This window comes from Leucopleurus acutus (assembly GCF_964270905.1).
Source record: "Leucopleurus acutus genome assembly, chromosome: 17".
Lineage (NCBI taxonomy): Eukaryota > Metazoa > Chordata > Mammalia > Artiodactyla > Delphinidae > Leucopleurus > Leucopleurus acutus.
In genome coordinates, this window is record NC_139159.1 from 24,897,044 (window position 1) to 24,912,211 (window position 15,168).

General features: G+C 37.2%; 1 protein-coding gene across 1 annotated transcript in view; it reads right to left on the reverse strand.

The window, feature by feature from the left end:
- The window catches only part of SNX16 (sorting nexin 16), a 34,488-nt gene extending 20,094 nt beyond the window's left edge, over positions 1 to 14,394 (reverse strand). The window contains exons 1-3 of the mRNA XM_082858392.1: positions 14,195 to 14,394; positions 12,497 to 12,971; positions 6,829 to 6,915 (exon numbers count right to left, since the gene is read on the reverse strand). Coding sequence (XP_082714518.1) covers positions 6,829 to 6,915; positions 12,497 to 12,871 — 462 coding nt within the window. The 5' untranslated portion in view covers positions 12,872 to 12,971; positions 14,195 to 14,394. The remainder of the gene's footprint in view (positions 1 to 6,828; positions 6,916 to 12,496; positions 12,972 to 14,194) is intronic.
- Between the last annotated feature and the right edge of the window lie 774 nt (positions 14,395 to 15,168).

The window sequence follows — 15,168 nt, forward strand, 5'->3', positions numbered from 1 at the left end:
CTTTTAAGTTGTCAGAGTTCTTTATATATTCTAGATAGAAGGCCTCTGTCAGATATATGTATGACAAATACATTCTCCCAGACTGTGGCTTGATTTTTCATGTTAACCGTCTTAACAGAGCACATTTAAAAAAATTTAATGTTACCTAATTCATCCACTTATCTTTTATGGTTTATAGTTTTTTAGATACTATCTAAGAAATCGTTGCTCACTCCAAGGTTACAAAAATTTTCTTCCACGTTTTTTCCTAAGATGTTTATAGTCTTAGCTTTTACATTTTTGCTTATGATCAATTTTGCATATTTGGCTTAAATTTTACTTTCTTAGGAAAGACTTTTCCACCTTTTAAGCTAGGTTAGATTTCCCTTTATACACTCTGATCAAGTGACTATAACTGGATAACAAGTTACCTTAAAACTCAGTGGTGTAAAATAACCATTTATTAGGCCATGGACTCTGTGGGCTGGTAATTCGTACAGGGAATGGTGAGGATGGGTTGTTTTGTCACAATGAGTTAGAACCTCAGCTGGAAACTTGAAGCTGGGAACTGGAAGCCACTGAAGTTCGTTCCCACATATTTATACTGGATCATGCTGCTTGTTGGCTGAGACATTAGCTGGGGCTGTCAGTCACAAGCCTAACATGGCCTCTCCATGTATCTTGGACTTTCTCACAGCATAAAGTCTGGGTTTCAAAGGGGAGCATCCCAAGAGAGAAAGCCAGGATGAAGCTGTATGCTTCTTATGATCTAGCCTCATCATCCCACAGCATCAGTTCCACTGTCCTCTATTGGTTAGATCAGTCACAAGCTCACCCACGTTCAAGGGGGAGAGGAAACAGATTCTACTTCTTGACAGTCAGCAGCAAGATTCTGGAAGAGCATATGGGACTGAGAGTATTGCTGCATACATTTTTAGAAAAGACAATCTGCCACACATTCTCAAATCATTAATTTGTTTTTTAAATGACATTTATCACGATGTAAATTAAGTAATGTTTATTTAATTTTGGACTCTTCTACCAGACCAGTCTTCTAAACCTTGGTTGCACATTGGAATCACCCAAGGAACTTTGAGTAAGAACTCATAATACAGACACTTTGTGAGGGCTCTATTGTAGAACAGCTCCCTCTTTTCTGAGGATAATTAATGAGGATCTTGTATTAATGACTGTGTCCTATCTCTGATATATTTGCATTTAATTAGTTGGGATATGGCCTGGGCATTGTAATTTTAAAAAGTTTTCCGGGGAAGTCCAAAGTACAGCTAAGACTTAGAATCATTTTACATTGCAATGACTGTCTTATTCATAGTTGCACCCCCAATGTTTAGTATAATGCCTGTTATATTACAAGCAGCCAACAATCTATGTTCAATAAATGAATGAGATGAAATCATGTACTGTTCAAATTTCTATACTTATATATAAGACAAAATATCACAATGTAAGAAAAAAGACTAGCAAAAGAGAAAATTCACAGGGTAAAATGCGAAATAAAAATATAAAACAAAAATTCTGTCTATATTTCTATCCTGAAAACCCTGATTTGATTTCAAGATGTAAAAAGATAATTTTGGCCTTGGTGTCTGGTCGTTTACTGTGTATGCAATGCAAGTAATAAAAGCCATAAGGAGAAAATAAAAATAGTCTTTTTTATTAATTTCAAGCTTTAAAATTTAAATGTCACATATGTCCACATGCATGGTTAGGTTTTTTTCCCCTAAAAAAATAATCCTCAGAAAAGAGTGAGTTGTTCCACAATTGAGCCCTTACAAAGTGTTTATATTATGAGTGCTTACTCAATAACTTTATTTTGAACAAAGGACAATTTGGGAACTATACATTAGCTTGAAATAACTTTAGTAAAGGCTAGTTTTGTTTTTTTTTTGCGGTACGTGGGCCTCTCACTGTTGTGGCCTCTCCAGTTGCAGAGCACAGGCTCTGGACGCGCAGGCTCAGCGGCCATGGCTCACGGGCCCAGCCGCTCCACGGCATGTGGGATCTTCCCAGACCGGGACACGAACCCATGTTCCCTGCATCGGCAGGTGGACTCTCAACCACTGCGCCACCAGGGAAGCCCAAGGCTAGTTTTTATATTTCATTAAATTAAACATTAATAGATTTCCTGTGAAATGACATTATAATAGGCATTTGATGTTTCCATAAAAAGCCTTTAAAAAAGTAATGCACAGAATTTTTGGATTAAGTTGGAGAACTGAGTACACTCATCTAATTCTCTCTTTCTGCAGCCCTGCTAAAACTACAGTGAAGAGAAAAAAAAAAAACATAAAACAACATACTGGAAACCAAAAAGTAGAGAGGAGAGTAGCAACTGACTCAGGAGAGTGAAGAAAACCCAAAGTGCAGAAAAATTTATACCAGGTTTATACTTACAGAGACCTCAAATTGCTCACAAACTGGCAGCACAAGGCAGGAGATTAGAAAACACTTCTCTGGAGAGTCTGATCAATCCGACAGGAAAGACCTTAAGATCCTGACATCAGAAGTTCTCCAACACAGCCCACCTTCCCCATTACACAGTGAGTCTTAAAGTCAACATAAGCCTCACCCATGGAGTAAGAGATTCCAATCAGCTTTTAGTACCCAACTTTTAATCATGACTAGACAACCAGAAAGAATTACTACACACTATTACTTAACATGGAAGACAAAGACAAACAGAAAAAAAGTAACTCAGAGAACACAGACAACACAAGGAGAAAAAAACCATAAAATAATAAAAATACAAATAAAAACAATCACTAATACACTCAATGGATTAAGATACTACATTCAAGAAATAAGAATAAAATGACCAAAAACAGGGACATTCAGAGAACAAAAAGGTTGTTTTAGAAAGAAATAAGGAAATCTCCTTCAAAATAGCAAAAAAGAAAAAGGTACTAAAGAAAGGGGAGGAAAAGATCTGGAACCAGCCCAAATGCCTGTTTTACAAGAAAGGTTACAGAAACAGGGAACTGACAACACAGAAGGGAGGAATTCATTAATAAAGCAGTTCAAAAGCATTTTTCTGATCTGAACCACATGGGTTGCCCACAGAGTGTACAAGATAATAGAAGAAAAGAACTTTACAAAAAGTCACTGTGAAATTTCAGATTAATTACACAGAGAAGATTCAACAGACTTCCAAAGAAGAAAAAAACAGGTGACATACAAATGATCAGGAGCAAGAATAGCTTTGGGCTTCTCAAGGGTAATACTCAACACTAAAAGCGAGATGAAAATAGCTTAATGTCTTCAAAATTCTGGAAAAAAAAATTCCAATCTATAATTCTATACCTAGCCCACATTTCAATCAAGTATGAAAACTGCATGAGAATATTTAGAGACATGTGGGGTCTGAAAGACATCACTTCCCATGTAATCTTCCTCAAGAAGCTACTAGGGGATTAGTTCTACTAAAAGGAAAGAGTAATTCAAGAAAGAAGACATGAGATAAAGGAAATAAAGTCCAACAAAGGAAAAAAGTGAAAAAAATCCCCAGAAAGACAGTAAAAGGCGAACTTAGGACACTACTTATGAACTGCCTGATGTCAATCAGTTCAGGACAGTTCAGGACAGTGTGATCCAAGAGACAGACATGTTGAGGAGTACCACTGAATTTCTTTTTAATGAGAGGATCAAATACTTGGCTGAGCTTAGCCCAGATTTTCATATGAGCTTGGCTTGTCTTGACAGTGAGCTGATAATGGTTCTGCTCCCTGCCTATGCTCTGCTGTGTGGAACCAACTGAGAATAATCATTTTACCTCACAGAAATACTCAGCTTTGACCTACTCTGCAACCTGGAAGTAGAAAATAGCGAGCTTTTAAGTAGAATATAGAGAAAACCCTACTCTCATGGCCATATTCCTGCAAATTATTCATCACCAGCCTGCCCTACAACCCTGCCAGATGCCTCAACTCTGAAAAGCTCTATGTGTTCCAGATCTTGCTCATGACTTTGCCCTCTGACTTTCCCAGAAGAGGCTCTTAAAAACTCCTAGAGAAGCTGAAGCCAGATTATAACCCAGGAGATTAAAAAAAGAGGAATAAAAAAAAGACTAGCGTTCTATAGAAAATTTTCTTCCTAAACAGTGTTATTTTAACTATGTTAAATAATTTTCATATTGTCAATTGACTATTTTTTTCCTCCTAGTATAGATAAATGGAAAACATAAACTCTTCAATGTTAGAATCAGATCTATATAGTTTCTATATAATACCAAATTCCTAGCACAGTGCTGAACTCTCATTTCACAAATACTTCATGATTGGTTTTATAAAATGAAAGATCCTAAGATGTTACTTTATTTTTAACAATTACAGAAATAATAACTACCATTTAAACTGTGTGGCTGCTGGTGCTTGACACACATTTTTGATTCTTGCCAGTAAAATCAGGTAATGGGTGGAGCTCTTTCTGGTACCTAGAAGACTGACACAGACACTTATCAATTTTAAGTGCCCAACTCAGAGTATCAAGGAGATATTTACTAGATTTAAATTAAACTTCTACTAACATCTTTCTTCAAAAGCTTAAGAGCTATCTAAATCTCAGCTTGCCTAAGATGAATATTTTGGCAATAAAGATGAATCTAGAGAGACCAAGGGACGTAAACACTAAATAATAGTTGAGTCCTGAAAAGAAAAATAAGAAGTCATAAAGGATGAAATAGCTCAAAATTGAAACTATTAGAAACTGTATGAACAAAAATTATAACAATTTCATAAGAAAGCTAAGAATTCCACTTTAGTATCTGGTAACCTCATGAATTACTTTGGTCTTCTTGTTTGTTTAATCATTAAAAAAAATAAACAGAAGTAAAGAATTACAGGTTTTAAAATCGTGAATATAAGAAGAACTCAGAAACAGAAAATAAAATTTACATATAATGGTAGAAATGTATTAGAAATAATACTTTTAAGTATTTTGACATGTTGCAAAAAGTCATCTTAACAATACCTTAATTAAGGCTAAAATAGTTTAGCATTTTATATTTTATCTTTTCATTCAAACTGAGGTTTTCAGAAATGGTAGAAACTTTTTGGCATCTGGGCAGTTGCAAAGTAACATAAATGGAGTTTCCCACCACCAAACAGTTTAAGAATATACCAACTTGAGAAGTTCTGAGTGTCCAGGAAGAAGGTGGGGGGAGGTGGCAGATGGGAAAGAATAGGACCAGTAAAGTTTCCTCTACTAAACATATGTCAAAATTAGGGAATAATTTATGATCCAAGTTCAGCTTACTTGGCCTCTCAGAAGTATCATAAATCACTTGCTTCTTTTGGAAAAATGCTCTTTCTCTTGGTTTCTTAAATACCAATTACCCCCACCTGCCCCACCTGATTTCTCTCCAGCTCTGTGAACGCCTCAGCTGCTGTTTTTCTACTGAACTCTTACTGCAATTAACTCAATGAATTCCCTAGTGTTGGAAATTTAGGTTGGTTCTAATTTTTTAACTATTAAAAACAAAATAAAACATGAACAAAGAAAACAACAATACATAAAGCATCATGATAAGTATCCTTAGGGCTAAATCTTGCTCATATCCATAATTTATTATATAGGATAAATCCCAGAAATGTGATTGTGTCAAAATTATGCTCAGCTTTAGGGTGTCCTCTAGGAAGACTCATGTTTCCAACAATGGATAATACCATTTAAAGCCTGTCAACTTGACAGGTGAAAAATTGTTTAATTTTCTTTTCTTGGAGTACTTGTGATAGTAATTTATTGGTCATTTATATTTCTTCTGTGGATTACCCCATTCATATCATTTGCTGAATTTTCTATTTTTTTTTTGTTACTTATTTTTAAGGGTACTTAATATACTGAGGTTTATTATTATCGTCTTTGTCTATTTCACACGTGCAGTGGGCAGAATTCTAGATGGCCCTATGACCTTTGCCCTTGGTGTTGCCTCTGTGTTTTGTTTTTACACAGGAAAAGATTCTGTAGATGCAATTAAGGTTACTATTCAGTTGACCTTAAGATAGGAAAATTATCTAGGTGCGCCTAACCTTATCACATGAGTTCTATAAGGGTAAAAGTTTCTTCCTGGCTGGTGACAGAAGACAAAGTCAGAGATATTCAAAGCACAAGAAGGACTTGACCATCTCTTCCTGACTTTGAAGATGGAAGGGCCATGTGCAAGGGCTGAAGAACAGTCTTTATGAGCCAAGAACAACTTTTGGCTGACAACTAGCAAGGAAACAGGGACCTTGGTCTCACAACCACGAGAAACCAAACTCTGCCAACAACCAGAATGACACTGGAAGCTGATCCTTTTCCAGACCCTCCAGGTAAGAGGCCAGTCAAGCCAACAGCTTGATTTTGACCTTGTTTGATCTTAAGCAGCAAACCCAGCTGAGCACTCCAAATCTCTAGATAATGAACAGGTAAGTTTTAAGCCACAGTTTGTGATAATTTGTTATACAGCAATAGAAACCTAACACAATGTGCTAAATTTTTCTTTCTTGTTCTTTTGTAGTCATATGATTTAGGGGGTCTTATTATACATATACATCTTTTCAAACTCACAAGATTATATAAATAATCACTTATATCTCTGTTGCCAATTTTAAGGTTTTCACATTTTTAATATTAAAAATAATTTTTTGTTTCCAATAAAAGGAAGTTATGCGTAGGGATGGGACTTTGAACTATTACAGTTAAATGAAACAGTCAATTTTGTTTGGAAATAGCAAAGACTTGACTTCGCTCAAATAATTAACAAGGAAAAAAAAACACAAATATAACAGAACTCCAGGAACAGATAATAATTGAAAACTGAAAAGTCAGTTTTAGATTTATTAAAGTACTTACTTTATCATTAAGCCTAGAGAAGTCAGTGTATCTTCTAAAAACTACCCAGCTTTCTTCTGGACTCTTCTTTACTAGTATTTTATATACCTATGCAGATAGAGTGAGAAACAGAGAGTTTTAAAATATATTTATGTAAAAATATTTAAAAATTCAAACCAAATAATTTAAAAACTTTTATTTGACAACCCAGATCATAACAATATGTAAAAAATATCAGAAATAAAGACCATCAAATGTTCAAATAATCTAATGTAGGTACCAAAAGCAAGATTTTTTCTTAAGAAACATAACTGACATATTTGAGGCAAAATGCTTTTTTGCTGAACACTAATAATAAATAACCTTATCAGCCTTCAAAATATATTTTATGCTAATATATTCTAAAATGAATAAAAGAATCAATCATGCTTGAAAAAACTGAAAAATCTTGTCTTATACAGTCAACTTAATTTTTAAATTCAGTAACTGCCAAGCAAAGTTTTCAAATAAATTAGATGATGTTTTAATCTTCAAAGCTGAAATACAAGGTAAAAAATACCCATATTAAAGTTTACATTTATATAATTATGTACAATTATCTAGGCTATTGAATAGAAAAACTTGGTTGAAGCAAGTCAATATTTTAAAAAGCATATAAGAAAAAGCTAGATCCTATTTTTCATAAGTATAATTTTGGAAGTACTACTTATAACAGAATCTCAGAGAAACATCTGGTAGTTTTCGGTACAGTGTTTTGAGCTAAACTATATACATGACATATGAAAAGTACTCAGTAACTATCTATCGAATGAGTGAAACTCTCTTAAAAAGAGTAACTTTTTTTCTTAAAGTCTGCTGTGCAGTAACTTTCAATTGTAGCTCTAGAGCTCCACTCTAACCACATGTGGCTATAGAACACTCAAAATGTGACTAGTCCAAATTGACATGTACTGTGAGTGTAATACAGACCAGATTTCAAAGACTTAGTATGAAAAAAGATGTAAAAATATGTCATTCAAATGATTATATACTGGTTACATGTTGAAATTATATTTTAAGTATATTCGGTTAAACAAAATACATTATTAAATATAATTTCACCAGTTTCTTTTTACTTTTTCTTAACATGGCTACTAGGAAGTATTAAATTACAAATATGACTCATATCATAATCCTATTGGATGATCTAGAGACAATTCATTATTTAGGGACTGTAGATCATCCTTACCATTTGACTTTTCTCCCTTACAGACTTCTTTTTCAGCTTTGAAGGCAGTCAGCAAGGGTAAGGATGAATCCCTTTGTTTTGAAGTAAAACATAAGTAATTTATCTTTATTACATTTAAAGGTGAGGAAGAAAATTATTTGGATACCCTGTAAAGTCTCCAGACAGCCCTGATGTAAAATAGTCACGAAGGGGATACAAAGAAAACATTCTTTTTAGGAGTTACTAATTTAAATTGACTTCAAAACTTTTGACTATGAATAACTGATGCATGATACAAGTCAACTTCATATGATAATTAGGTTTATCTATACATAATACATACCAACTTTATTTTCCTGTTTTAAAAAATGAACCCTTTTCTAACTAAGCCACTCTTTGCAGTGGTCCCTAAACACTCCTGTTTCTCTAGGAAAAACAAAGAGGTTTTCATTTTATCTTTTCTAGAAAGCTCTCCTACTTTTCTACTTGTTTAAGTAGTGCTTTCAATGAAAACTTTATGGACAGTATTGATCATTGCCTCCTCTATGTTCTAATAGCAGTTATTGTCTCTACTCTTTATTTGAAACTTAGTATATACTACTTTGTACTGTCTATCTTGTTATGTACTCCCTGTTTTAAGTAAACAACAACAAATGTAGATGCATACACTAATCATAAGATACATACAGAAAGGTGCCAAAATCTTAAGTATATAACTTAATGAATTTTCACAGAGTACACACACCACGTAACTAGTACCAAGAGCAAGAAACAAAACATTACCAAAGAAGTCCACCTCATGACTCTTTCCCGATCCGACTCACCACCCCTCCTAGTCACTTTTTGTTTTTAATCACTTTTCAAAGGCTTGACACTCTCTATATAAGATCTTGCCAGTTTGTCCTAATATTTTCTTCAGTTAAGAGATCAATTTAAAGAAATATACCAAGGTAAAATTATTTTACAAACCTGAGACTCCCAAGCTTGTAACTCCAGCTTAGACTTCTACCCTAAACACAATACCGAATATATATATAGAGATATAAAATACATATATGTGTGTACACACTCACATGCACATACACATACCTGACATCTCCATTTTGATGTCTAACAAACATCTCAAACCTAGAACTTCCCAAAACAAATCCTGATCTTCCCCTCAAAATTTGCCATCTAGTTAAATGGCAACTCTATTCTTCACATTGTTTGGACCAAAAACTTCGGGATCACCTTTGATTTCTCCATCTACCACGTCCCAAGGCTCTACCTTCAAAATATATCCAGAATCTGATCACTTCTTAGGACCTCTTCCACCACCTGGTCCATGCCACCATCATGTCTCCCACGGATTACTGCAGGAACCTAACCGCCTCCTGCCTCTAATCTTCCCCCACAAAAATCTAATCTCAATTCAGCAGTCAATTTTAAAGGCTCATGCGAGCCTTTAAAAAAATTAAGTCAGATCATCTGACTTTTCCTTTTAAAACATTTTCAAGATTCCCATCTCATGCAGAGTAAAATCTAAAGGCCTTATAAAGGCTAGGTACTCTACTTGATCTGGGTGTCACACTCGCCTGCCTTTACTTGTTACCTCAGTTCGTACATCTCTTCCCATGCTTATTCTCCTGTCAGCCACAAGGGTCTTGGCAGTTATGCCACCTGTCTGGATATTCCCACGATATTCCCACGCTAACAGATATTCCCACGCTAACATTTTAGTACTAACATCTTTTCTGTGAGGCCATGACTGACAACGCTATTTAAATTGCAACTCCAGTTTCAAGAAACTCTCCATTTCCTTCCCCTCTTTTATTCCTCCCTATAGCACTTATCACCATGTGACATACTAGCATTAAAAAAAAAAAATACTTATCTATCTTTCATTCACTCAGTCGAGTTGCTGTCCCAACATTACCTGGAAGAGGGCCTGGCACATAACAGGTACTCCAAAACTGTCAAATTAACGACTATGACTAATTTCATATTTGCCACTTATTTCTTCCTCTGTATTGTCTTGAAAGAGTTTATATTTATATATCACTGCCTTCAATTTGCCTATGAACTTTTCACACATGTCACCTCAATGAATGCTCCTTCCTTCGTATGGAAGGTAGGTCAATGTAAGGAAACGAGCCACCAATTTACTATAATTTCCAAAAAATCACTCGCAAAAAAGTCAGATCCATGCAGATTTCCCATCATATCATCAGTCTTACAATATTTGAACTCTAAAGACTGCCTCTTCATAAATTATTTCAGTACTTGTTTTTTGACGGTCCTTCCATACTATCATAAATTTACAGCATGAAATGTTGAAATAAATAGGAAATCATTACTTCAAGAAAATCCAAGAGAAAAAACTAACAGTTTGAAAGAATAAGTTTATAAATGAATTTAATTTAGCAAGGTCACTGGATGCATAAATATATAATAACATATGAGACCAAAATATATAAACTAGCAAAGAACAAATAGAAAACATTATGTCAAGAACCTCAAACGACATCCATACCCAGAAATAAATCTTACCAAAAGATGTAAGACGTCTGCCCTGAAAACTACAAAATATTATTAAAAGAATGTTAAAGACTTAAATAAATGGCTTAGGTTCATAGATTCAAAGACTTAGTACTGTAAATATGTCAGTTCTCCCTAGATAGATTCAATACAATCCCAACGCAAAGGGCCAAGACAATCCTGAAGAGGAACAACAAAGCTAGAGTAATTAAGTTACCAGATGTCAAGACTATCATCAGGCTTTAGTAATCAAGACAGTGTGGAATTGGTAAAGCAGGGAAAAATGGAACACAGAATCAGACCCATACATTTATGGTCACTTGACTTATGACGTAGGCAACAGAGTAAATGCAGAGGAGAAAGAGTTGTCTTTTCAGTAAAAATTTGACTTTAGGGAGAAAAAAAATGTGTCTTGACCCTGACCTCACACTACGGACAAAAAAGCAATTCCAGATGGTTTACAGAACTAACTGTGAAAGGTTCAACAATAAAGTTTTTAGAAGAAAACATAGGACAACATATTTTTAACCTAAGAGGAGGCAGATTTTATTTTATTTATTTTTAATAAATTTATTTATTTTATTTATTTATTTTGGGCTGTGTTGGGTCTTCGCTGCTGTGTGTGGGCTTTCCCTAGTTGTGGTGAGTGGGGGCTACTCTTCGTTGCGGTGTGCGAGCTTCTCATTGCGGTGGCTTCTCTTTTTGCGGAGCACAGGCTCTAGGTACACGGGCTTCAGTAGTTGTGGCTCACAGGCTCGGTAGTTGTGGCGCACGGGTTTAGTTGTTCTGCGGCATGTGGGATCTTCCCGGACCAGGGCTCGAACCCGTGTCCCCAGCATTGGCAGGCGTTTTCCTAATCACTGAGCCACCAGGGAAGCCTGAGGCAGATTTTAAAAAGTGCTAAGCATAAAAGAAATTTAATATACTGGACTATATTAAAACTAAGAACTCTTGATTATCAAATGCACCATTAACAAAGGCAAACCACAGAGTGAGAGATGATAGTCACAATACACGTTCTGAAAAAGGACTTATGCCCAAAATGCATAGAAAACTACAAATCAAAGTGGAAAAGCCTTTCTAAAAGAAAAATGAACAAAGGTCTCAAACAGACACTTCAGAAAAGAATATCCAAATGGCCCAAAAAAAAGTCTTAAATGCAAATTAAAACCACAATATGGTATCATTCTACCCACTAGAATAGCTAAAATGAAAAAGACAGAAAAATACCACATGTGGGGAAGATGTGGAGTAACTGGAACTCTCATACACTACTTAAAGGAGTATAACTTAGTACAACCACTCTGGTACATTGTTCATCAGCATCTTCTAAAGCTGGCCAGATGATCCAACAATTTTACTCCTAGGGAGCTATCAAAAAGAAATGAGTTCATGTGTTTACTGAGTGACAAGTACTAAAAGGTTCACAGCAGTAGTATTTGTAAGAGTCCCAAACTGGAGATTATCTAAATGCTCCTTAACAGTAGAATGGATAAACTCTAGTATATTCACATAAAGGAATAGCATCAGTAATAAAAATGAGCTGCCTACAATTACATGCAAAACCAAGGATGAATCTTACAAACATAATGCTGAAGAGACCACACCCAAGAGTACATACTCCATAATTCCACTTACATAAAGTACAAAAATAGGCAAAATTAATCTAGGCTAATAGGAGAGTGGGTATTGACTGACAGAGAGCATGGGGGGAGGCTTTTGGGCTGTTGTAATGGTCTGTTCTTGATTTGTGTGCTAGTTTCACAGCTGTGACTGGTTTGTGAAAATTCGTTCAAGTAAAGCAAAAGTTCACTACGGCATGACAACTTAAGGGGTATAAACCATTTGAATTTTATGTTCAAGAAATTACAAGTATAGGCTAACATCACTTAACACAAGTTTAGAACACAGGTTAATCAATTTTTCATCTTCTACTGATGTAACGCAGAAGTCAATACTCACAGTAAATTTAGCTCTTTCTTCCATCACCTCATAACCCAGGATAATAGGTGTAGAAGGTCTATCTTCCAAATTCGCTGTTTCAGGATTTTGTTCTTCACTTTCTCTTGGTCTAGCAGAATACTCAATGGAAGAATCTGCACCTGTAAATTTAGTCCTAATGAGGGGACTGCTACAGACAGATGAAGTGCTTTCCATTTGATCTGGTACACTTGTCTGTTTAAAATTACCCATATTTGAGTCTTCTAACTGGCCTTTGGAAGAGTTTGAGCTTGTTGAGATACTCCCAAAAGAAGAACTTCTTTGGTTTCTGTTGGTTGCAAAACTGGAAGCAGAGTTCCCTATTGGCATAGGAACTGGGACATAAGGAGTTGCCATCTTCTTTTGGCTTTTGCAACAAACCTGCACACTTCTGAGTTCAAACAATTAGAGAACTAGTAATATGCAATCCATTATTTTCTTCTTAGGAATTCACTACCTAAAAATGAGAAGAACATATAGAAAGATTAGTCTTTAATCGGGAGCATTATCCAAAAAAACCCAAAATGCTCATATCCATTTCTTTTTAATTTCGTGACACTCTATTACTTTATTTGGAATGAAAACATGCCCCAAACCTCTTCCTTTAATCCCAAAATGTCATCTCTAAGAACTCCCGTTTTTAAGATAAGGAGAGCAGAAGTATTCGCACCCTTTTTCTTGACCTTGATCCTTTTTTACCCACTTTATTTCTTCGTGATGGATTTCTATAACGACCATTGTAACCTGATCTCATCTATATGAGTTGCAAAGAGGAAAAGTGATAAAGACCGTCCAGAAAATTTATTCTCTGCTTACGATCCTGACACTACTAAATACAGTACAGGGAGGGAAGGGTAAAGGGAAGGAAAGAAAGGGAGAAGAATTATTCATATTTCCTTCTGATTTAATTAGTGAAACTGAACAATTACCCTGAGTAATGATAGTGAGCCAGAAGCTTAGACACCTTGTACGATAAATAATAACAGTTCTTAAAGCAACGATTTATTAAACCCAGGATCAAATGGATTTTAAAAAAAACTTAGTCAAATTACATTAATCAGATAAACCCCAAAGAACATTAAACTTATGTCCAAAAAGATTAAATGAACAAAAGTTTAAAATATTCTTCAGTTTCTAGATCATCACTAATCCTGCTACGCCATAAAGTGCAGGTATGTAACAAATCTTCAAAACTCATACTCGGTAAGCTCTGTTGTCAAAAGGACGAGTTTATCTTGCCTCAGAATAATTTCGTAATGATACGAAGAAAAAAGCTTTACCACTAAGTTGTTAACTAATAAACTAAGAAATGGAGATAACTACAGACCAGGGAAATGGCACATAACAAGAGGTCTGCCTATCCAATTACATCTACGCAACCCTACTGGTGAGAAAGGTAGGAAACAAGCCGCTCAGACTCTGACAGATGCTGAAATAAAATTTTTAACCCAGCACGTGGCTCTGGGCTACCTTCCCCATCATCAAAGATTCAGGAAACTTGAGCTGCTGATTCACCGCTCCTCGGTTCCGCCAGATGGCCTCCCCAAAAAGAAGTAAATAAAAGTCTGAAATCTCAACCTCCTCACCGCCTGTAAGGTCGCCCCGCCTCCAGCCATTCGAAAGAATACCTGAGGCCGCAGGGCTGGCGTGGGGGGCGCTCAGACAAATACAGCCATTTACCTTGTAAAGACATGAGCGCTACCCAAACATTAGAAAAACGTACTGGGCTCATTAAGAGTGTCTCCACTTTTGCCTTGGCATCCACATGCTCTGAGGACGAACATCTCGTGCTACTCTGGAAAACCAAGGGCAGGTAAAGTGTCCCGAGCCTGAGCAACACGGTGGGCGAGAGAAGTCGGTGGCGAGAGCAAAGTGCAGAAGCCCGGGCTTAGCTCGACCCCAGGAGTGTCTGGTCGGTGTCTGATCAGGCCAAGGGTCTTCGGCTCGGTGGATGGCAAGACTCACAGCTCCCGGACCTCCTTGGGGCCCCAAGACGGTCCCGCCTCCGCCGCCCGGTGCGCAGCCAGCACCTCCCAGACGCCGGGTGGAGTTGGCGGTGGCCTGTTGGCCTGGAGCTCCTGCGGCGTACGCCCACCCTCCTGAGGAGCCGGCCCGCCGCCAGCCAACCGCGGGGGCGCAGGTGTCACTGCACGAGCGCCCAGGACAGCGCCCGCTGCCCGGTCCCTACCTTAGTCCGCTCCGCGATCCAGCTCGGTCGCGCTTCCCTGGGACGGTTAAATCCGACCCTCCTTAACCGCAGCTTTCCGTCTCCACCCACCACACCGAGAGGCCTCACGTGACCCCCCTTCCAGAAAACAGCTGCTCCCTGCCTCTGGCCGCCTCCGCCCGAGCCACAGGGCGCAGGATCCCGGCTAGGTGAAGGGCGGGGCTGGGCGGGGCCGCCGCTCCAGGAAGTGACGTCACGCCAAAGTGCGCCGGCCCCCAGAGGCGCAGGCGGGAGTTGTGGGGCTAGGGGTCTTTGGCACCTAGGTTGAAACTAGTTTTGTGGTAAGACTTTTACCTTCTTTTCCACAGCTTTATTTTTATAAGTTAACTTTTGAGAAATGGAGACTACGGTCCCTAGTTTCCCCAACAGGTGATGAGAAGACTACAATTCCCGGGAGGCACTGCGGCCAACATTGGCCCGGGCTTCT